Source organism: Papilio machaon, chromosome 19, assembly GCF_912999745.1.
Source record: "Papilio machaon chromosome 19, ilPapMach1.1, whole genome shotgun sequence".
Taxonomy (NCBI): domain Eukaryota; kingdom Metazoa; phylum Arthropoda; class Insecta; order Lepidoptera; family Papilionidae; genus Papilio; species Papilio machaon.
This window is the reverse complement of record NC_060004.1, coordinates 6,996,713-7,021,987: the sequence shown is the minus strand read 5'-3', so window position 1 is coordinate 7,021,987 and position 25,275 is coordinate 6,996,713. Positions and strand designations below refer to the sequence as shown.

The 25,275-nt window shown below is 40.0% G+C and overlaps 1 protein-coding gene across 1 annotated transcript in view; it reads right to left on the bottom strand.

Moving 5' to 3' along the window:
• Positions 1 to 309: 309 nt before the first annotated feature.
• The window catches only part of LOC106715563, a 30,437-nt gene continuing 5,471 nt past the window's right edge, over positions 310 to 25,275 (bottom strand). The window contains exons 2-10 of the mRNA XM_045682671.1: positions 4,412 to 4,576; positions 4,223 to 4,333; positions 3,953 to 4,080; positions 3,717 to 3,857; positions 1,777 to 3,609; positions 1,509 to 1,672; positions 1,257 to 1,420; positions 931 to 1,169; positions 310 to 824 (exon numbers count right to left, since the gene is read on the bottom strand). Of these exons, the coding sequence (XP_045538627.1) occupies positions 476 to 824; positions 931 to 1,169; positions 1,257 to 1,420; positions 1,509 to 1,672; positions 1,777 to 3,609; positions 3,717 to 3,857; positions 3,953 to 4,080; positions 4,223 to 4,333; positions 4,412 to 4,576 (3,294 nt within the window). The 3' untranslated portion in view covers positions 310 to 475. The remainder of the gene's footprint in view (positions 825 to 930; positions 1,170 to 1,256; positions 1,421 to 1,508; positions 1,673 to 1,776; positions 3,610 to 3,716; positions 3,858 to 3,952; positions 4,081 to 4,222; positions 4,334 to 4,411; positions 4,577 to 25,275) is intronic.

The following is a 25,275-nucleotide window of genomic DNA, read 5'->3' as shown; positions in this document are numbered from 1 at the left end:
ATGTTGTGTGACTTATCAATAAATAAATGATGATTAATCAATTTTCTTATTTCTTTGAAACCTCTACTCATCTTAGTAATTATGAAGACATATGAGAGCAGAAACTAGATTTGTACAACGCAGGGCAAGGTTCCCCCCCTTTTTGTTTAACTGCCATACTCGAATGAATCCCCAAAATTCTCGCTTTGTATTTCCTACTACAACATACATATGTAGTATAAAGACACGACAGATTTAATTTAAAAACAGCTAAAGTTTGTTATTATGTACAATATTTGTAAAATATAAGGGAAATTAAAAATAACTATATTCTATAAAAACCAAAAATATATTCATCTCATATTAGTACATACATTTATAACACAAAAATCAATACACCGACAGGCACTAAACAACGAGCCGAGCGTCCGCGCTTCAAGTGGGCGGGGCGTCAGAGAAAGTGGGCGTGGCCATCCTGGGCAGGGGCGGGGCGGCTTTACCGCGGGGAGTACTTGGGGTTGTCGGGGGCGTAGGTGAAGCTCCGCAGCTCGTAGGGCACGCCGGGGCTGTTCTCGTAGCCGATCTCGGCGTAGTCGCTCTTGAAGTCCCCGTAGTCGCTGCAGCCGCCGAACACCCTGTTGGGAGTCCTGGTGCCGCCGCCCGGGCCCTTCTCCGTCTCCTGCTTCTTGTCAGCTTTGTTCTGGTCCGGTTCGCTCTCGCGGGCGCTCTGTATGGGCCGGAAGAGCGCCGAGTGCGCAGTGGCCGTGTCCAGGTCGGCTTTCCTCGATACGATTATACGTATGTCTGTGTGCAGATAAAGTTTACCGGATTTTGACGTCATGAACCTGTAAAGATGGAGAAGACGACTTTAGTAATTGACGATCGTTGTAGGACTATTACACGACAGTTTCTAAGAGCGCCTGGTGTGCGGCGGTGGGGGGGAGCACTCACCGCAGATGTATGAGGTAGCGCAGCCACTTGTGATGGTCGGGCGGCGGGGCGTGCGGGGCGGCGGCGGGCACGTACAGCGTGCGCTGGCGCAGGAAGGTGCGCGCGCGCGGCGGCATGCGCGTCAGCTCGTACAGCACCACGAACATCTTGACGAGGGTGCCGTGCGGGTTGAACAGCGAGACTTGCACCGTGCCCGCGCGCGGCACGCGGTACCCGCTCGCGCCCAGGTTTATGTGCCCCTGGTACACCACACGACCGTCATTACTCACTCACTCACTGGATCGATCGATCTATAGCGAATGTTAAACGTAAGGGCGCGTACTCACCATGTAGGGGGCGTTGGTGCCGCCGGGCGCGTAAAAGAAGACGGTGACGGGCAGCCGGCGGTGGGGCGGGCAGAAGGCGCCCGACGCGCCCAGCTCCGCCGTGAAGCCGTGCACGGTCGCCACCGGCTCCAGTCGGCCCTTCAGCGCAGACTCCTCGAAGCTGCCTGCGGACGCGACGCAAGTTTAATTGTAAATAACTTAAATGAAGACCCGTGTACTAGGAGACGATGAGTGCGGAGTGATGTCACTCACCGAGCAGGCCGGTGCTGGAGCCGAGACGCAGACGCGGCTTGTCGGGCTTGCGGGGCGGCGGCGTGGGCGTGCGCGGAGACCCGCCCGCCTCGCACCCCGCCCCCCTGCCCGCCCCCTCGCCCACAACCTCACCCTCGCCCGCCGGCGCGGGGTGGAACAGAGCGCTGTCAATTTACAAATTCATGAATAATTTACTTTTTATGTAGTCTTTTTATTTTTTACTAAATTACTTTTACTTTTACTACTTAAATACTTTGTATTCTCTTACCTTTTAATACCAGATACACCATTAATGGAGTCATCGAAATCAAAACAATTATTGCCCCTCCTCAGCGGCGCGGGACTGGAGGTGAGCGGGAGGCCGGTCTTGGAGTGGAACACCATGGAGGCGGCCGAGTCGAATCTCCAGCGGAACCTGTCCACCTCGGTGGGGGACGGCACCTGGTGCTCGCTCCGGGGCTCGGGGAACTTGAACCCCTCGTGGTCCGACGTCTCCTTGGGGGACTCCGCGTCGCATCTGTCGAACGAGCCGTAGTCGCAATTCTCGTAAAGAACGTAGTCCTCGTTGACCGAGTAAGTCTTTTGTCTCTTGGCTTCGGGTTTGGGTACGGAGAAGACGGTGTCGTCGTCTCGCAGATTCAATTCTTCTATGTCCTTCTCCCTGTGCTCGGCCTCCTGCTCCCGCTGCGTCCTGTCCGCCACTATCTTCTCTATCCTGTCGACGACGGGGAAGAACCGGCGCAACTTCGGCCGCTTTATAATGGACTCGTCCCCGGACTTATCACTAATACTACCGTTAACTAAACTATCTATATCACACGTTAAATTACTGCTAGGGTTATCACATTTGTGCTTCTTCAGCGCCTTATCGTCGTCCTCGCGCTTCCTCCGCGCTCCGTTCTCCTTGTCCGCCGCGGCCAAGTCATAGCTGCCTACCGACCTGACCATGCCCCGGTCACAGCTGCCCTCCGACCTGATCACCTCCCGGTCGCAGTTACCGTCCGACCTGACTTTGTCCCGGTCGCAGTTACCGTCCGACCTGAGTATGTCCCGATCGCAGTTACCATCAGATCTAACTGTATCTCGGTCGCAGTTATTCTGCGACTTATCCATGCCCCGGTCGGCAGCGCCCCCCGATGTTCTGTCACAGGTGGTGCAGTGCATCTGCAGCACGGCGCCGCACTGACAAGCGACATCGTCTGTCTGTGTGGACACAGTGTTGCTCTTCCTGAACTCCGAGGGCGGTATGCACTCAGTTTCTATGAAAGGAGACTTGCTCTCTATCCTGGTGGCCGGCAGCGTGAGATATGTCTGGTTCCTGTAGCAGCCGATGGCGCGGAACCTGTCGAAGCGCGCGGCCTGCAGGATGGGGATGGAGGTGTGCGTGGTCTTCGGCTCGCCCTCGGAGGACGTACTGTCGCACAACTTCTTGAGCTTGCTCTCCTTCCTCAGCCTCCTCTTGTACTTGGCTATCTCCTTGAGCCGTCGCTCGTCTAGTTTCTTCGTCTCCTGTGGACTTACGCTAATGGAAGATCTATGATTTCCGTCGGATTCCTCGTCGCAATTGCATTTGTGTTTACCGTTTTCACTGCATGGGGTCAGCATTCTGTCGTCGAGTATATTACATTTATCGGTATCCGAATTGGAGGTGTAGACGTATCCCGCGGAGGCCGGGTTGGAGACGATGGAGTTGCGGCGAGCCGCGGGGCCGATGTTGGAGTTGATGGCGAGGTCGGGGTACTTGGTGCAGCGCGGGCCGAGCGAGAGATCTCCCAGTTTGCCCGCCAGGTCGTCGTGCGCGGAGGACGGCGTCTCCTTGCTGACGCGCCGCTTCGGTTGGCAGGTGCACTTCACAGTGGGGATCTCGTCGGTGCGCGGCAGACTCTCGAGGACCACCTTCAGAAACATGTTGCCGCCGATGCTGGTGACGGGGAACTGGTGGTCGGTGGGCGTGCGACTGAACTCGGTCATCTTGTAGCTCTCCCCCGGGATCTTGATGGAGTAGACTACGTTCAGCTTGCGCTCCTCTGCGGGCGGCTCCTCCTCGTCGCAGTTCGCTTCCAGTTTTTTAAAGTTGCACGTTTCGCGGCTCAGCTTGCGACTGCAATGTGCAAGTTAGACACACATTAAACACTGTGACAAAAGGCCCCGTAAGTAAATCTCGTTACGGATACGTAACGTTAGTTGTGATATAAGATGGTGCGTTACCGTCGCTCGTTGGGGTCTTGTGCGTGCGCGGGGCCGTGCTGCAGAGTTGCGCGCCAGGCGGCCAGCTGCGAGAAGTGCAGCTGCGAGCGCACCGCGTTCAGCAGCCACTGCGACGTCGAGAACCCCGGCGCCTCGTGCCCTCTGCAACGCCACATAAAATTACAACGTAGTTATACAGGTTACTGGCAAGTTATTATCAGTAAGGTTATTATCACAGTCCGTATTGTGAGGCTTACTTGTTAAGCGATGCGCGGATGGTCCAGCGCTCGAGCAGCAGCAGAGGAGGCGCGGACCGCGCCTCGTATGCCAGCTCGCCGCCGGCCAGCGCCGCGCGGCATTGCGCGCACTCGGGCGCCAGCAGCACCTGCGACACCGAGACACACTAACACTCATATATCGTACTTGTGCGACCGATATACCTATCTTCAGAATCTAGCACTTTTGATAGCTGCACTTTTAAACTTTCACAGCGCATACGACAGTTGTAGCTAGATGGATTTACTGACCTCAATGCAAACGGGGATCTGTTCATTCCAAAGCGCCGTCACGTGGCTATCCAACTGCTCCTCCACGGCGGACTGCGGCTCCGGGAACTCCACATTCGATTGCGGCACCACCTGGAAGGCGAAAGACACCACAATTGATCAATTGAATAATAATGGTGATTAGTATTATTCAGAATGGTGACAATATACCTGGCTGGTGGAGGGGTGAGCGGCGCGCAGCTTGGCGTTACGGCGCGCGGCAGGGCTGCGCGCGCGCACAATAAGGCGGCCGAGCTGACGCAGCAGCGCGGGCCCCGACGCCGGCGCCACGCCTAAAGGCGCCCCCAGCGTCGGCAGCGGCTCACAGCTGTGCATCTGCAACACACACACTTCATACATTAGACACGGTGAGCAACATTGAATATAAATAAATGTACATCGCAAAATAAAATGTGAACTTAAAACCTATCTATTAAACAATATTTAGTTACATAAAATAATGTAATAAATAAACAAATAATATAAACCGTTTCTATTATTACCCGTGATAAGATAATGTCGTATCTGTGGTCATAATATGATAAGGAGTCCAGGCTATAGATAGCAAGTACTAGGACCGCATAGATAGGGAAGAATAATCGCAGATAGGCTGCTATGTCCAAACTAATCAGGTTACTGGGTCACATAGAAGCAACAACATTACTTTTAAAGGCCATTTTTTACAGATTACACAAAATAATACAAAGGAGTGAACATACATCCTTTGGATTTTAAATATATTGTTTACAATTTACTTGTAATATTAATAAGTGTAACAAAAGAAGTCTATTAAAATATGGCAATTATAGGAAGCAATTGCATGAGGCGTTGATTAGACTATTTAATGTTCTTTGTTTTACTTTAACTATAATATAAATACTTTTTTCACAGCCTGACGTGCATAGGAAGGCCGTACAAGGCTTAAGGAGAAAGGCACGGGTGTCAAACTTGGCCGACATAGTGTGACGCGACACTGGCCCACATCTTTCATTTTGAAAGGCATTGTAAGTTTAAAGCACGCTTAACGTTTTTTGATAACCACCAATGCTTTCTGATTTCCTGTTTATCCCAGAATTTTATCGAACTTTTGCATTGTCCAGGCCATCTTTACTTTGTTCAGATAATGGATAGCTTATCTCTATTAGTATAATTAGGTTTGTAATCAGGGTAACAAAGCAAGCAGCTTTGTATGCACTATTAAACAAATTTTAAAAGGTGTAGTAAATTTTTAGTTCGCTTTTTTACTTGGATTAAAATGCAGGGTGAAAGGTCCAGGACAGGATTTCCGGTTTGTATTTGTTAATCAGCAGAACGCCAGTATTACACTTTTTAACATCAATAAATATGTTAATTTAAACCCACATTGAACCTAGTTTATGTTTGTAATAAGTAATTAGTCTTTGCTAACTTGCTTTATTTTACTACCTAGAAGACATGAAGATCGTTCTTTGTTTCAAATAAATGTAGTCTAATGCAGACCATTTTAAATCTAATAGACTAAAGCTACAAGATTTGAAATTGCTTGAAATATTTTACGGTAGCACAAACTCCCGATTTTGGTAACAACTATGTTGCCAACGCCCCGGGTTTAAAAATAGAACGCTGAATAGGAATAAAGCCGCTGCAGCGCTCTCACAGGCCGCTAAAAATAGACTCATGGCTTTATAAAGCGCTTGCAGCGTTCGTTTCTATGCCGGAGAAGTTGGGGGCGAGGCAGGGCGGGGGTGCAGCAACGATGTGGGTCAAGGACTCCGCTTGCAAGCGGCCACGCCCTGACCTGTTTCCGATTGCTAAACAACGCACGGGTTTGCGTTTTCGTTATATTCTAAAGTCTATTCGTACTTACTACTAATCGTTTACGTAAACGCTGTCCCCTAGCGTTACTGTTGCGTTATGTTATCCTAGTATATTGCGCTGTGTAGGCTAGTTTAGGAAATGCTGACTCAATCTTGTTGTTTTTCAAGCTAGTTTCGTATCTCCCTCGCCAGTCTATTTGATGCAATGTTAGTAATTACTCAAGTAATTAGGAAAGAAACACGCTTTGTTGTAACAAAAACAACGTAATTATCAAGCAGACTGAATTAACCTTCATCTCCCAGTACTCATGACACTAACGAAATTTCAGTTGGCATCTTCTAAATCGATTATGCATACATTTCGTCAAACATAGGGGTAGTTTGAAAACCTGTGTAGACTTTGATAACGTAGCTTACAAATATGTAAGCGTGCGGTGACTCTGGTGACTAACCTCAACACGACTGCTATGGTTTCGGCGCATACAGGGATGTCAGTGAATCACTGCGAACCATTTTCAAGCACATTTGCTTTGTATTTTCGCATCGTTCGATTATAATACTCTTTCCGGTCTCCAACACCATACCAACACAAAGTGAGCGAGCTGTAATGGTTTTGGCTATTTTCTGTCATTAAAATCTCTGCGCAACAGAATAAAAAAAGTTTCTTTAACAAAGTTCACTTTGTCGACAACAATTTCTAGAAAATTCGAAAGAATCGTGTCTTTGTTTGTGTTCCTACCAGGGCTGTCCAATGCGCCACGCAATCAGAGTACTAGGACAGCATGAATGATGAGATTACTATGGTATCACTATTCTATACACATCTTATCAGTATCGGAAGGACGCCGATAACACTACGTATAAGGTTTACTAATGATATTTTTTTATTACGTATTTGCTTTCAAAAGTTGAACAATTTAGTCTCCCTTATGTTGTATTTTATATATCAAGACAAAATAATTAAACAGCCCGATTTAATATTTTCTTCTTATTTTGTAAAAAAATAGTTGATACCTTCGAGTTGATTGTTAGCGTACTTACTCATTTCGTTACTTATTCTAAAAATCCAACCAAGGTCGATATAACCTTGCATTATCAACCTACATATAATTGATTGTATAGCAGTTGCCCGTGACTTCGTCCACGGGGAATTAAAAAATCTAGTAATAAATAAAGCCTATGTCACTCGGGGGTAGTGTAGCTTCTCATCAGTGAAAGAATTTTCGGAACGAAGTTCCTTATCGCGCGTTGTGAAAGGGGGCTAGACGGAAAAAATTCTTACGAAAAGTTGTCACGACACTTTTTGCTATTAGTAAGTATGTTAACGACGAATGAGCGCTACTTCACTATGGCAACGACGTGACAATATATAACGAAAATTCATAGAAATAAAATGTACTTCTTGTGAAGACTTAAGTTTTTTATTCATAGAATAAACATTGGTTCCTTCACTAATTAATAGAAAGGAACTTCGTTCCATCCGGGCGTCCCGTGACACCTCTCAAGTTTTCTTGTCTTTATTTTAAATCGGTACAGTATTTTCGGAGCCTCTTTAATACAAACAAACAAACAATGAAATCTTTCCTCTTTACAGTAATAGCAAAGATATACAAAATGCCTTTGAATTTAATTCGACAATGGTAGTAACTCCATTAGCTGTTTATTCTTTAACGATGGAAAGTTCAAGGAAACGTATGATAAAGTCGTAACACCGTGGTACGCATACGGTACGGACCGGTTCGATAGTCACGTGACAGTGCCAGCTCCCCTCTCTCTGCCCCCTTATCATAGTCTCCCACCTTCGCCATCAGGTCTTTGTCGTTGCTGTTGCAAATTACAACACACAAACATTACTATAGTAACAAGTAGGTATATTAATATGATGAAGTAGTAATAAATCAAAAGAATCTAAAATTTTAAATACAGACTTTAAAAGTAGGTATAGCTAACATTAAAATTTCTACCAAATGGTTTTCAATTTGTTGCTATTTTAACAGGTTAATGGATGGACAACAACAACGCAAAAACATAGCTTTGACACGTGGAAACTGTTTACTAAGGTATAAATAACATGAACACCATCTCCACAAAACGGCCATTCCCCGTTAAATATGAGGAAGTGTACGCCATTCTAAATTTAAACAACACAATGTTGACAAACATTCGTCCGTCTCGCTCGTGCACCTTTAGTTTACATCTCAAAGTCCTTTTCCAACAACAAAGATGGCGGACGCGAAGCAAGTGGCGCGGCCCACATGTCCGCGAATCATGATTATCATACTAATACTAATATTATCATAATTATAAGAACAAAGGAATCAATTTATTGAATTACAAAATAGTCCTGTTTATTTGAAATTTTCATCCAAACCAGTTTCATAAAATTCCACTTTACAAATTGATATTTTATGGAATAATTCCGAAAACATCGCGCAATCTTGTCAAAACCGTACCCATTTAAAAAAATACACAGTAAATACATCACTACATTTATTTATGTATTCGAAAAGGGCTAGGAATTTGGCTAAATGCACAAACCGTGCCAAAGCCAAAAATAAAAAGAAGAAGGGCTAGGAATGGAACCCAAAACAGTCGTCGTATAGTCTACGAAATCACCATGCCACCACACACGTTGGAAAAGGATAATACAAAAAAGATATTGTTAAGTCATGGTTAGACACTTGGGCAGAATTAATTGATATTATTAAAATAAATACAATGACATCATCAAACTACGCAGCGGGTAATGATACACGCGTTGAATTGGTTTAAACACCCGTCACATAGTACAAAGGTTGGAAAGGGACGTACAATGATGTCCTCGTGTCCTCCAGTACATGTTTCTAAGTCTAGGTCAATTTCCAAAAAGGTTTGTTCTGCTTCATTTGAATATATGAAATAGAAATTACATTGACTCTGCAATGCCTAGGCGATGCAACCTTTCTAAGGGCCACTCAACATTTGAGAGGCGATCAGCAAAACTATGAGAGGAAAAATTATTTAGACAAGGAAATATATAGGTGCTTCATAGGACAGAGAAAACCGCTGAAGACCGTGACAATAAAAATATTTAATGTCAGTTAAATTCTGCAAATTACTAACGGATATTTAAACAACACACACTGGTGTGTGGGCATTTTGCAAAATGAAGGCAGTGAAATCGCGCAAAAGTACCAGGGCAACATAAGTCAACAGAATATAGAATTCGCGCATGTCGATCGACTGTAGCGCGCCACTACCGAATGTGAACTTTACTACGTACAAGACAAAGTTCAAGTTCAATGCTCCGATAAAAAGAGTGCACCGCACGGTTACATTGTTTTCCATTTAGAACATGGCAACTGGTTTAATAAACATTATTTCCATTACGAACGTTCAACACTAAGAAAATAAGACTCGACAAAGGCTTTTGTGTGATAATTTTGTACAAAGGTGTTACAAGTCGGTGTTAATGAGGCGGGTTTAATAATCCACTTTGGTAATCGTTAACATTCATTACGGTTGAAAGTTTAATGCATGAGTTACGATTACGACATACGACCTTCCGATATCAACTGTGTTCACAAGGCAACGTAAACTTTAATGACCAAAAATTATATCCTACCTTAATGCAAAAACAATAAAGTTTAATTTCGGACGCCCCGATAAAAGATATACGACTTATTCAAAATTGGGTTAAAATTGAATGCAGCGTTATGTCACGGCCCCCCGAACCCTTCTGACATAGATACGCTGTCGTCAGGCAGAAAATAATGCCTACAGCGCTTCAGGCAGGTCTTTGTTTGAAAGCCCCCTAATGTATCGAAGCGCTTTATTCGCTGGGAGCGTTACGTGGACATAGAGTAGTAACCACAGATTAGTAACCACAGATAAGTCCTGCAATAAATCGATACTAGGGGCACATGTCAAGATAGAAACGGCGTCGAGTGGTCTAGACGAGTTCGGATTGGTACAGCTTGAAGCGAAGTGAACCTTGGCACAAATCGTGTATCAAAGATTAGAAAATGTACAATCATTAGATAGATACGTCCATGCTTGCAAATTTACACAAAATTTTTTATCCATTTACGACCAATTAATTAAGTTTGCTGAGTTACGATGTTGAAAGAAATACATAATGTTGTTATTTGTTATTTCTTTTCTTTAAATTTTGTTACTTTGTTTTGTGGTTTCTCTCTAACCCGAATTTCACGCTGGAGCTCCTTCGTCCAAGGACCTGACAATAACTTTTATTTTTAGAAGTTTCTCGCTTAACCAGGTTCGACTGTATTTATAATTATACTAGTTTAGTTCATTTGAGGCTCTGTGCAAATTATTCTTTTGTAGTTGCAATAATTAATAAAATATAAACATGATTTCTTTGTGAGACTTTCCGAAACCTTTTTTTTAATAATTTAAATACATGCGATCTCGGGTTTTACAGAAAAGGATATCGTGTCCATTGTGTGACACAATTAACTATACTAACAGAGTAACCGCGAGTTTCCGAGACCAAAATCTCCGTTTAAATTATAATTAGTGATGCAACGGATGTCTGTTTCCGTTTCCGCAAGTGCGGAAGTTCCGCGCGCATTTCAACATCCGTTTCTGCTTCTGTTTCCGCATCTTTTATAACGGAGATAAAACGGAACTTTACGACCCGGAACCCACTCGGATCCGAGTGGTCAGCAGTGAATGTATTAATAAAGAAATATATTTGTAAAATGGTTTTAATATTTAAAAGCCTCCGTTTGTCAACACGTATTTTAACTTGTACACGTATTTAACTTATTGCAGCACAGTAAAAATACATACATTGAAGGCTAAAGGACACCGATATCCAATGCCTTAATAAATTAAAAACGAATACAAACTGTTTTTACCAAAAAAATATATATGTATTTGTAAATATATATTTTTTCATATTATTTACACTTCTGTTTCCGCATCCGTTTCCGTTTCTGCTAAAATTTATTTTTGACATCTGTTTCCGTTTCTGGTTCCGCTAAGACACTTCCGTTGCATCACTAATTATAATGTTATCTCTGTTTTATACAGATATGTTGGTCTCAGAAACCCCCGTAAGCTATCACTTTTTAAGCTTAGACAATACTTTAGAATAGCATTCAAGGTCTCAAATGTACAACTACCAGTAAGTACTATGAACTTGATAACAGAGAAACCATAGTTACAAAAGGTAACGATAGGTAGGTAAACTTGTTGCAAGTCTTTATGTTATGAAATTACATAAATCCGTCAAGCGTGGAACGTATTTTCAATCCGTTGGTTCCGTACAACATCCGTTATCGAATACAATTGATAAGGTTACGTATATCAAATGCGAGTGAATTGTTTCCATAAATAAATAAAAAAAAGAAATATGTAAATACAACTCAACGCAATTGGAACATAATTATTTTGTATAAACACATACCATAAACAATGTGTTTTTTTCTGAAGTGAAGTATTTTCATACTTAGAAGAACAAAACATAAATCTATACAATAAACATAATTTCATTTAATAAGTAAACACAGCACAGCTGATAGGTGTCATATTGTCGGTAACAAAGTTCATGCCACAAAGCTAGTCATTTTGCATCATTGTGTAACTCTAACATACGGAAATTTCCTTAACGTATCTATTACCTAAGAATATATTAAATACTAGCTGTCGTCCGCGACTCCGTCCGCGCAGAATTATAATAAAAAAACATAAAAAGTAGACTATGTGTTCTTCCAGACTATGATCTACATCTATGCCAAATTTCATCAATATCCGTTGAGCAGTTTTGGAGATACCTTCAAACAAACATCCATCCATCTAAATATTCGCATTTATACGAGTAATTAGTAAAAAGTAAGTTAAATATTTATTCGAATCTAGAAAATGTTTGAGTTCCATAAAATCAGTTTAAATAAAACTAGGATTATAAATGCGAATGTTTAGATGGCTGGATGTTTGTTGGAAGGTATCTACGGAACGGCTCAACCGGATTTTGATGAAATTTGGCACAAATATAGAACATAGTCTGGAAGAACACATAGACTACTTATAAGGTTTTTTTTTTAATTGCGCGAACATAGACACACGCGACAGTTAGTTAGCTATAAAAACAAGACTTTATTTAAAAGCTTAAATTGTAATTTAAATAGAGATCAACAAACTGTAACTGCATTCTTCTAACAGAAAGAAATTGTCTACGTTGTTATAGTTACATAAGCTCTCACGTTGTTAATGTTAATCCAATTTGTATGGACAATTATCCTCTCTTTCCATTGTTCCACTAGTGAAACGATGTTTAACAATTTTACAAAACTAGAAAACACACATACTTGTTGCAATGTTGTACCAGGACATCATAAGACATAAGCACATTTGCAACTAAAATGAATACGTTTCGAATTGGCTTACATAGCTTACGTCTTATGTATATTTATGTAGCAAGGACATAACACGACTTAGATACAACAAGTTGCATAATGAAGGCTAAATGTAGCGAACACTTCCGCGAGCTAAAATTGTTTAAACAAGAATTAACAAAAACCTTGGAAAGAGAGAAAATTTGCAACCTGTAAAAACATATTCACCTAAGAATCAACACTTTACAATTCATTATTGTCATTACCTACTAGGTATTGTGGCTAGTGGTTTTCGTTTCTGCCGCGCCCGTTCGGGTTCGAACCTGACACCCATTATCATTATGCCAGCCGCACTAAAGTGTCACCGCAACCCTATCTATTACAAATGATAAACTTATATCAGTCTACGCACAGCCCATTGCAGGGAATTAAATTATCAATTTAATTTCTTGTTTACTTCTACCAGGATTGCATAAGACGTAAGGATATCTTTCAACGGTCTCCATTTAGACTTTCTATGATCATTATGCGCGCTTTTCACAAATCACAAATTACGCAAATCGCGGCCGGTGGCTCGTCACATCTGGGTCACTCTGGCGCAGCGCACAACCTGCGGTAATACGGTGAAAGTGAAGCAAGGACGTCATCTTCAAGCAAGGATCAGCGCTGAGTGTTCCAGAGAGGAGCACCCAGCATACAAAGCTGAGGGAGGACCCTATCCGGTCAGCATTGCGACGTTAATTATAAATGTTTCTTTATGCTAGTGTAATTTTAATTTTATTCTGTTTTATGTATTTATAATTATTTTGTAATATGTTAGTTTTTTATTGCGTTGTAATGGTGGGAAGGATTAAATGTTATTTTATTTATTTATTTATTTATTTATCTTTGATTAATGCCTTCCACGTTGCACGAAACTGCCTGACGATTAATTCTCCTACTTACAGTCTAAATCAATATCCGATCAGTGAGATCAATCCGAAAATTATTATTCGCTCGTACTCTAAACAATGTATTGAAATTGCAGACTACAACGGTTAAATTTGAACTAAATGAATTAAGCCGGCATTCAACGGGCGTTTTTTTTGTCACGCTGCGTTTAAACGCGTTCTAATAGGACAAATGCCTTTTCCATGTATATGTTCAGACAGCAACACTTTTAAAATGCGAACCTTTTTATCACGCAATGTTGAATTTGAGCACTGTGTGAAGAAAACAAGAGAGAATTTTAAAACGTTCATCGCTTAACGCAGACTTTTGACGCGGAGTAAAACAAGCGCCTGTGCGAATGCGGCCTTAAAGGTTAAGTAAAGTTATTTCGAGTTAAAATATTAGGAACGGATAGTTTTTATGTAAAAAAACCGTAGCAATCGATTTATCTTAGCTCACCTCCAATATTTCACTTCCCTCATCACAAGTCTCGAAAATATCCACACACTGACCTGCAACAAACAGACAGTCTTAATTAATACAATTATTTTAATGTAATCAATAATTTCCTAAACATAACTTAATTACACAAGCTTAAATTACTATTGACAAATTAAAATTTAAATTTCTACCTTCCTTCCAACCAAAAGCAAAAGAATTAAACATTTAACAATTTTTTGAAATATTGAGGTAAAATGTAATAAGCAGCCAAGCGTTAAACTTGGGTATACACATCAATCGTGTGGCTCGACGGCGGACCTCAGGGGGGTGTCTGCGAGTCTAGACCGAGTCTAGACCCGGACCTGGGTCAATGTTCAGACAACAAAGAGTCGAATCGAGGAAACGAATCTCTTGTGTCGTTCACCTTCTCCCCAATAATATGATAATTTGCAGCACACGCGGTGTTCAGTGCACGCTTTCGCCTAAAATTGCGAACATTGGTTTTACGAACACATCATTCTAAGAGAGCTTAAGCGTACATCTATCTTGGTATATGAATAATATAGTTTTTTACTAAAGGTTAATATTATTTGAAACAACAATATTTAGCGTCTCAATTAAGGTTAACTTTTAATAACTTTAATACAGGGATACATCTGTCAACATTTAACAAGTTTTTAAATATATAAACAAGCTTCCCACTTGCCACATCTCAATCTCAATGGCACATAAAACTTATGTACATAAGCAGTTGCAAGTGCATCACCCTTTTTCCCTACATGACAGGTGGCTGCACTTATCGTAGTCATATAAATGAAAAGCAAATGCCAATCTCATGCACTTGAGCATTAATGAATGCACTAATTGATCACCGCCCACCCCTAGCCTACGTCATCACGCGTCATCAGGGGGTTGCTTAGGGTACGGGAGCGAATGAGCCCCCTCTCGAGAACCGCTTCATTAGTACGCGACAATTTTACAATTATAATAAGGCTGACCCAGGTCAAAGCAGGCACGTGTACGAACTAGATATTTTCGGTACTTAAGAAACAGGCCAACACATGACCTGAAATTTTCTAGTACAAATTAATAACATCTTCCATCTCAGTATAGAAATAACTTAAATGTGACCAGTTCTAAATATATAAGTATCCCAAGTGGGAAATAATATTAGATATGTAAATTAAAAAAAGACGGAAACAACAAAAAGAGTTTGCCATTTTTTAGGAATAGCAACCCATTATAAAACTGAAACTCTCAGGTTTCTACCTAAAATTAAACTTAAAAGAATAGACAAAGATAATACACAGGTAACAAAATTAAAAGTATATGCAGGTAACATTATAAACCTTTTCTATGAAAACAAAGTGGTCAGTGTACATTTAAAGAAGACTTTTAAATATTTTAGTTGTATGTGGCGGGGCTGAGAAAACTGGAACACTACTTATGCATTGATCGATTCTTACTGTGTTAAAAAAATCAATATTTACTTATTTATAGCAATATATGTACAAGAGGTTTGTTTAAAACGACTAGTGATCGCAAATACTGAAGTCATTGTTAAAAACGAAAATATAGGTCCAGTCATGAATGTAAAACAATTGCAAAGCAATCCAAATCGAAATTATAACTAAAGTATTATTATAATCGACTTCAAAGAGTCAGCAACAGAGATAAATAAAACACATACCAATTTTATAAATACAGTAAAACATTGAAATGACGGTTATTATTTTCATTTAGTAAAAAATACAGAAATAAGAACAATAGGTGATTGTGTCGCGAAATAAAACATCAGCTCTCGAGCAAACTTTACATTGATGTTCAGCTTTTAGAGCGGCAACAGTAGAAACACTTTCCCTTTGAAACTGTTTCATACACGCATTCAACAAATGGATTATTCAGAGTAATATGAAAAAATTAAACAAACATCAAATTAATTAGTATTATTGTAACTATGTATATATCTCGAAAATCTTTATTAAAACCATCAATTACCAAAAAAAAAACTTCGTATCAATCCTGACGAAAAATCAACAAAACATCATGTCGAGTGGAAGTGAAGTGAAACAAAAGAGAGTCTACATACGGGAGCAAACTGCATCCTCTCAAAAGGACCAGTAGGGTCGTCAGCCCTTCCGTAAACGCGCTGTAAACAACCCCTCGACAACAATGACTTTACAGGGCCCAACGTAGTCATCGTCGAGACAAGCTTAATGTAAAGTTTAATGTACACTTACGTGGACTGAAGAAACAGAACATCTTGAAAGCACTGAATATCACAGGTAAAACTATGTCACAGTATTACATCGGATGGAATTAAAATTGACATCTATAAAAATAAAATCCATATTTAAAACTTAAAGGTAACATTACTTAGAACCACTAGAACTTCATGAAACTGATTTTAATCACCGATTCTAATCAGTTTCATGAAATTAAAACATAAGGTTACAATAAAAAGTTCAAAGGAAAACAAAAACAAAGAAAAATTTTGTTAACATTGAATTTATTTACGAGAGTAACTTCTATTAAATCCTAATTAAAACTCATTTATAGCTCATAAATTAAAAAAAAAACAATGAGATGAAAATACCATAAGCTTACGAGCAAAACTTGCATGTTTACGTGGGACCGCGCATCAGGCACGTCCTCCCAGCGCGACGTTTCACAATAAACTGATCTGAAGCGCAGCAGACTATCAGCTGTTGAGTGTTTGTAACTACCTACACAGCTACCGGTTGCACCCCGTCTAGACGTGGGGGAGGGGGCACAGTTGAATCAAATGCGCTGCTTTGATTAGATGCATTTTGAAGCTGTTACTTGAGCGGGTCAAGGAACTTAGACTAAATTCTTTTGCCGTTGTAATACTTTAGTCAGTTGAAAGCTCATTCAAGTTCATTGCCTTATCTTCAGCAGCATTTCGGATTGATTTAATTGATTTATTTTTTTATTTTCAATGTTTTAATTGAGTTATATTTTTTCAGTAGCCAGAATTATATATCTATTTACGAATATCGCAATGAAAATTCAACTATTTAAAGCATGAACAAAGTTCAGATTTGAGTAGCTGTATCGGACGGGGTGTCAATTGACCCAGTTCTGCGGCGGTCGTACTATTTCATTTGTTCAAAATGTACATTTTGCACAAAAGCATTTTTTAAACGAGGAATTTTTAAACTTTACAGATTAGAAGAGTATTTACAAAGGTGAGGATATTTTACACTATTACCCCTGTCATGGTTGCAACAAGTTTAAAGTTTTTTTAGGAGATATAAAAATATCAAAGCAATGAATTATTCCTGAAAACTGTTGATAAATGTTATGAAATAACATTAGGAAGTGAATTTCGCGCATGTATAAGTTGCCAACAAGTCGTTATCGGCCGGCGAAAGATAACGTGATTGCAAAGTGCTCGGGGTGTTGACTGTCAGATTACGTTGATTGCTGACACATGGGGAACAGTTGTTTTAACCTAGTCTAGAGTTATCTAGTACTAGGATACACTGACAACGCTGAGAAGCTTTAAATTTAGATCTAATGTGACAAGGAATGACTCAGTGATTCATTCCAAACGTTCCAGGAGACAAGAATATGTAGTAACAACATTCGTAATGAGCCTTCATACGGTTTATGATAAAAGTATATATTACATTTAATAATAGTATAATATATTCTTTTGTCAAATTTGGAAGGCTCGTCCTCGATCACACCGATTTGCTGCCCAAATAAACAATGAACAGTACGTTGTCGTCGGTCACGGTGTAACAACGCCCACGCACACAAACACATACTGTTTTACTTGATTGTAGGGGAAGGGAGATGGTAGAAACCGTTACTTGTCGAAAACTGACTCATAGCAGATACTGATGACTCAATGTTTAAGCTATTGTACGAAATTTATAAATTAAATTTCTGATTCCATAACGTAAATAAATGCGCAATACTACATGACAGACGTCCGACAGTTTTTAAACTAGAAGTTGTAATAAAATAGTTTTCACTTAATTTACAGACGTCAGACAGTTTTTAAACTAGAAGTTGTAATAAAATAGTTTTCACTTAATTTATCAGTAGAGATTATGAGAACACAAAAAAAAGGTCAGTCACTTTTCGCTAAATAAAATCGTCATTAGCGAATTTTGGGAAGTATATTTGGATTGTTTATAAATATACGACTTTCGGGAAATCCTCACAAACATATTCGTCATGCTCTCGAGACGTTTACCTGCACCTTTCGACCCTGCGGACCAAATAAACAAACACAGAACCATTTAATTTTAAACACTAATTCCAGATTTACATTTAACTGAATATCTGGTGACACATTTTGAAGGGATTGGAACTGACAAGCAAAGTAACCTTTCAAATGCTGTTGAGTCGGCAAACTTGCATAGCACGGCTTTTAACATTTACGGATATCTTACTTAGATGGGTCAATTTGCTCAAGCTCGTGTCTCTTGCGTCGTATTATTCACTTAAGATTAATGCACAATGCAACAATTCAGTCACATCTATCATCACGGCAATTGCTGTAAGTGGACATGTCTTAATTCCTTATTCACAAAGTTTCAGTTATTTCTGACTTCTTTACTATCCAAGTTTATGACATTAAGCCTGGCGGGTAAAGATCTGACGTGTATCCTTTGTTTCGATTTTGATTGCAAAATTCGGCCATTACGGTATTTAACTTTAGTTACTAATAATTTTTACTTATTTAGTAAAAATTGTGATCAAGTGAAGTGATAATGCAAAATAAGAGTAGCCAATGTTATAGTTATGTGAAGAAAAGTGTTTAACAGAAATATAGAAAATTTCTTAGGGCTTAGGGATATTTTTCCGGTGCAAGGCTATCAGAAGTGTTAAGCCTAAATACGAGCTCACCTAAACTTAATGACGTACGTGTCATGTGCATGCACCCTAAAGAGACCGCGGGAAGGCTACGGGTCCGCGGGGTCGCGGGGCGTTGACGCGGTGCATTACTCCGCGCTCCGGTTATCTTCGCTTCAGCTGGTTATTGCACTCCATCGATCAACTTTCATCGCACAAAGCATATCGATCGCTTAATACCGATGATGACCTTACATACAATGCAGTCTTCGGCTTTTAAAATTCTAACTGAAATACCAGTATAGAGTAGATGCAAAAAATAAGCTTTACAAATTCTTTTTAGGGAAATAAATTTTGAAAACAATGCCTTACAAATGTCGGACATTCTTTCTTAGTATTTCACTTTCAGTATCAAAGCAACTTGAAATTCCTCACTTCCAATCAAACAAAACACTAGGAAACAAACGACAGAACGGAACGTAAGCTCTTTCATTCTTTAATGAAAGTGGGGCACAAGAAATGCGGTATGGGCGCCAGAATTTTGTAGGTCGTTGCAGAATTAGGTCAATAGGGAAAATTTTGGGAATCGCGACCGGGTCGGCATTGCCATTGTGTTAAGAGCACACCCTTGCACTCACAATTAGTCAAACTTTTCATACGTCGTACGAATTAACACCACTATCTATATTCCTGGTACTCAACCTGACCCAATACAAAAGTCGGTTTAGAAACAAATTAACAGTAGAGCGTTTGAGTATAAGAAAAAGTAACCAGTTATCGTCTCTATACAAGTCAGTCGTACAATAGTGAACTATTTTAGAAGTGAAACTTTCAACAAAGGGTTTTTGTCAATAAGTCAACAGACAAAGTATTAAACAAATAGCTGTCCGCTTCGCTCCAAAAACCACGTTTAAAACCCCAAAAACAAGCGCAGTTTATGGTGAAATAAAAACACAGCGAGAAGAAACAAAGAGGTTTTTCTCTGCGCAATACAGTACATTCGAGATCCGGTTTGAAGCTCGCACCAATAAAAAACCCGCAACTGTACACAATATAAGGCGGCGACCCGCTGCCGATGTGGAAAGGGAACCTGTCTTTTCAGATAACGGGTCCAGAGATGAAGACTTGAAAGTTTTACTTGGAAAAGTAGTACAGAGAGTTTAGCAGCCTACTGACGAACAATATGAAAATCAGAATTTTCATGGAAGACATCTAGACGCCTACTAGTCTGGACTGCTGGGAGAATATCAAAAATAGTTTAAATTACATTCAAAAAGTGTGTTATCACCATACGAAGGCTGTCCACTTTTGGGCACAAACTGACCAACAATATTTTGTACTAGCAGAGAAATTTCATGTTTTCAGAGATTTTTATCGTCCTCATCAATTACACCTTTCAACCATGATCAGTTACATCTCGTAAACTGGAAGTATACCGTTGGGCCGATCGGCCTACCGATCATTCTGTCCAACGGGAAACACTCCATAAGTTGACGTTCCAAAGTTATTAATTACACAATTGTGTAATAGGATTGTACACAAGAAACGGCATAAGGTTTCCGTTGACACACGACTTCAATAGCATAGTTATAGATTTTTTAATAACACTAACTGCTAATAAGTCGCAACGATCTAGTGATAGTGCCTTGATTTAATATCTTTATGATACAACATAAAAACATGATGAATTTTAACGATTAAACGATGATAGACGTTGTTACATTGGTTGGTGTATTAAAACTTACTAAAACTTGTTAGCGTTATCGTCAAGTCATCTAAAACACATTTATAAATCACGTTATTAACGTGCGTAAGGAAGTTTGCGTGCAGTTAGAAAGTGAGCGAACTATCAATGATCAGCGCCGTGTTTCCGTTCAGAAACAACTGTGTGTGCAAAATTCACATGCGACATGAACTCACAAAATATTCTGGTTTCCTAGATTTCCTAGACAGCTTTACTAACTTCCTAATCACAATTACGTTGATATTAAGAATTTTAAATATACCAAGTTGTACAGTCATCGTAATTATAAAACTAAAATGTAATGACCTCGAACCCGTGCGGGGTGCTTCGACCGCCGCGTCTTCAGGTCGTTACACCCTCACGTCTACAGTGTAAACACAAACCACAACATGTACAAATCTTTGTATGTTTCAACTTTGATATAGAATGTTTATATTTATAGAAAGTTTCTGTAAATGTATATAATAATAATAAACTATTAAAAAAATTAAAATTGCAACGGAACATACAATTTTTATTGCTTTAAAGTTAGTTATTATAAAATATTTTGCAAATTATTTCACTAAACACTAAAACGTACATGTCCAATCAAAAATATTTCTTATTTATATTAATCTAAAGTTGCAAATTGTCTCACAACAATGAAGTAATAATGCAATTTCAGTTACTGGCATAAAATTCAAGAAATGTGTCACATCATACTGGTGACAAGACAAAGGAATTCATTAAAAGGGCACTTGATACGTACTGTAAATAGGGCTGTCACCTCTCGGGTATGACACGAAGTCTACGTGTGCGTCCACACTGAAAGCGCGGTGACTGGAGCCTAGGCGGGCGCGGCGAGCGGGGGCGTGCGGTGGCCACAGTAAGGCGCGAGCTCTTGTAGCGTTTTGACTTATATCAGGTGTTGTAAACTATTATGGACGAGCATTTGCTATTTTTACTAGACAGTCCGATTCTGACATGGGAGGTGTTGAACACTAGATATGGTGTGCACGAAATAAATAAAAAAAGAGCAATAACTGGTGAATTTGTTAACTTATATGAAGAATTGAGATTATACCCTACAAAATTCGCCATTACAGTATCTAACGCCATTTTACGACCAACAAAACAAACAGACGCGCATACGCCGAGCGACAAGACTGAATTGGTTTGTAACCTCCGCCACCCGCGCTTTGGGTCGCTCGCTGACTAGGCCCGTAGTGGGGCCAAAACGCGCGGACAGAAGCGTTTGAAACTTAGGCGCGCTGTCTCGCTCAGTCCCGTCGCACTAGGCTTCCGCCTTAGTCACTACAATATGGACGCAAAGGCGCGTTTCATATGTATGATACTTCGCGTCCGTCGCCGCAACCGCGCTAGGCTCGTACTATGGACGCACACTACATGTTTGTTGTCAGCTCACACACGTTTCCACCCTCTAGACTCGAGCCTATTCAAAGTTAGGGGTGATTATGCCTTTGTGTGCGTCCACACTGAAAGCGCGGTGACTGGAGCCTAGGCGGGCGCGGCGAGCGGGGGCGTGCGGTGGCCACAGTAAGGCGCGAGCTCTTGTAGCGTTTTGACGTATATCAGGTGTTGTAAACTATAATGGACGAGCATTTGCTATTTTTACTAGACAGTCCGATTCTGACATGGGAGGTGTTGAACACTAGAGATGGTGTGCACGAAATAAATAAAAAAAGAGCAATAACTGGTGAATTTGTTAACTTATATGAAGAATTGAGATTATACCCTACAAAATTCGCCATTACAGTATCTAACGCCATTTTACGACCAACAAAACAAACAGACGCGCATACGCCGAGCGACAAGACTGAATTGGTTTGTTACCTCCGCCACCCGCGCTTTGGGTCGCTCGCTGACTAGGCCCGTAGTGGGGCCAAAACGCGCGGACAGAAGCGTTTGAAACTTAGGCGCGCTGTCTCGCTCAGTCCCGTCGCACTAGGCTTCCGCCTTAGTCACTTCAATATGGACGCAAAGGCGCGTTTCATATGTATGATACTTCGCGCCCGTCGTCGCAACCGCGCTAGGCTCGCACTATGGACGCACACTTTGTCAACCACGCTGGCCCAGTGCGGATTGGTTGACTATTACATATTTGAATTTCTTCTCAGATGTGTGCAGGTTGCTGTTTTCCTTCACCGAACACTATGGTACACATCTATTTTCGAATCCAGGACCCGCAGATTACAAGTCAGTTGCTAAACCACTACACCTCCATGTTTTCTGGTCAAAGTGATTGGTGTTCAATAAGTCAGTGGCAATGGTTTGTTTTATTAGCTGCCACGTCCAAGTCTATGAATAATTAAATTTAGCAACCCTGGTTAAAAATAACTCCTTGAACTAACCTTTAAGGACAATCATTTTCGAATTGTTTCAAGGTGACAAAGGGTATATATAAAAGGTAAAAAATGAATCCATTTCGTTACTGTTTTGTATAAAATGAGAATAAACAAAATTATTTATGACTCTACGACATCGATTTATTATTATTTAATTGAGTTAACCGCTGCCCATAGACATCTGAAATTGCAGATGCGTCATTTAATTGTCAGGGACGTACAGAAAGGAAATATTTCCCCTGCCTATGCGTCTACTCCTCTATTAAATCCACTTCCCTTTTCATCCCTGCTTTATAAGAATAGGGTAGGAAAGGAAAGAAGACTAATAATTAAGTGTCCGCTGCACAAAATGTTTAATTCCGTTTATGTAGTAAGTTTACGTGTTAAGAAGAACTCAAAGCATTTTCCAGGAGCACGACCTAGAGGAAGAGAACAGTCTACATTTATAAATAATGCAGTTGACGTCCAAAACAAATCTAGTTGGGTGTTCGACGCACATTTTGGGAGGTTATAGTCTGTGCCAAACCAACTGACGTGACAGTTTTTTGCCAGACACGCTGGCGGCGAGCGTGACCTTCGGGTTTGTGTTGGCCCGGCGACAACAGAACATCCGTGTGTACACTACAATATGTGTCTCTATCTTGATCATTAGTGGGAGAGATAGAGATAAAATTGAACGAAAGACTCACATATCAAGTTTATTTTCATACAAAAAAAAACCTAGCGGCACGGATGTGTTAAGAAAAGGTAGTAAGAACACACTTGAAAATTTGTTTAAACAAAAAAAGCACAAATACAAAAGGTAAGAATATTGAAGCATTGCCCTTGTGCTGGCAACAGATGACCTCGCAGTGTAAAACAAAAACTATTGCGCATGCGCGATGAAGTGATCGTTGCTTTGTGTAATTCATGTCTGTCTTCTATAAGCCAGTAGTATATTTAGGAACTGCTTTAACTTCATGATCGAATGCCTAATAAATCGTTATCTACCGAAACATCTGTGCAAAAACATATTGTTATCTAAATTTCTTAACATAGAATAAGAGAGACGTGATTATGTTGCCGTATGATAAGTTAAATTGCGAACGTGAACGTTTGAAATATTTGCACCAATTAATTTGGTGTTTTAACCTAAAAATTTCTACAAATGAATGCAAAGAGATCTAGAACATGTTCAAGGCGAGGCTAAATTTTTTATTCGCTCGTGTATTTTTAATGCTTTTTATCAATTGTTGAAAAGTTTGTCTCCAAACATCAGCCCGCTTTCATAAAGCTTTTAGGTTATAATAAATAAATTAATAGTTATATTAGAAAGCATTACTAGTCAACTTTAATTACCTGCAATTCTTATGTCAATGTACAATTCGTACAACATTGAAAACAGTGCAAATTAATTCCGCGGGCCCCGGTGCACGGACCCCTGCGAGCAACGACCCAACGTCCGCTGAGGTCGATCGCCTAACGCCTAGCTAACGGACAAAAAACAAGGCAAGTGTAACTTCATATTAAAAATTTAGGGACCCGTACATATAGAATATGTATGTCGTATATAAAAACTAGATATTTTCAAAGCATAAGTCAAATGGTTACTAAGTTGAAAATAGTTCTTTATTTGTTGTTTTAGCCTCATTTCAACAATCACTAACGGTCAATAAAGTTATAATTAAATATCGCACTTTGTTATCTTTTGTTTATGTACGAACTTGCAAATTAAATAGACATTGGGAAACAAGGAAAAAATAGTTCAAAGTGACATAATTGCGCGTGATAAACGATACCCTAAAATTCGTTCATAAATATCTTGAAGTTCGAAAATAATCTTAGATTAATCATAGAATAAGTAAACCTATTATATAAATATTTTTATTTAACAATATGCATTATTTCATTAATAATATTTAGTAATCAAGCACCAGGAAAGTTAAACTTCGGTACGATTCGCAAAACAACAAGATTATCTGAACAATATAACTGGTACCGTGTCAAACATTCTGTACAATCATTGGTTCCAGTGACGCAATAGAAAGAACATCAATGACGTCATATGATGTTTAGTTTTTAACCTTTCTCACAGGAAAAATGTTTTTGAGAGATATTATAACTAGCTGTCACCCGCGACTCCGTCCGAACGGATTAAAAAAAACTTAGTAGCCAATGTGTTCTTTCAGACTATGTTCTAAACCTAAGCCAAATTTCATCGACATCCGTTGGGCCATTCCGGAGATATCTTTAAACAAACATCCATCCATCTAAACATTCGCATTTATAATATTAGTAAGATAAAAAAAACTTCTTCCTGACGACGCGACGACATACCAAATCAAATATCTATCGATTTTGTTTCGGATAAAGTTATTTGTTTTGGAAAATATTACGATATTCCCTCGAAAAAACATATGATGAATGTGCACACTGGATGTTTTTTTCACTTCTAATTGTATAGACAGGAAATAATTAAAAAATGATAAAACATTTCAACAAAACGATACGAGGCGGCTTAGCGATAAACAAAGCATGCCGCGCTCATTCCTTTTCTAGATACGTGTAGTTATTGTTAAGTATGTTTGTATGTATGTATAATACACATACATATTTCTAAATAGTCGAT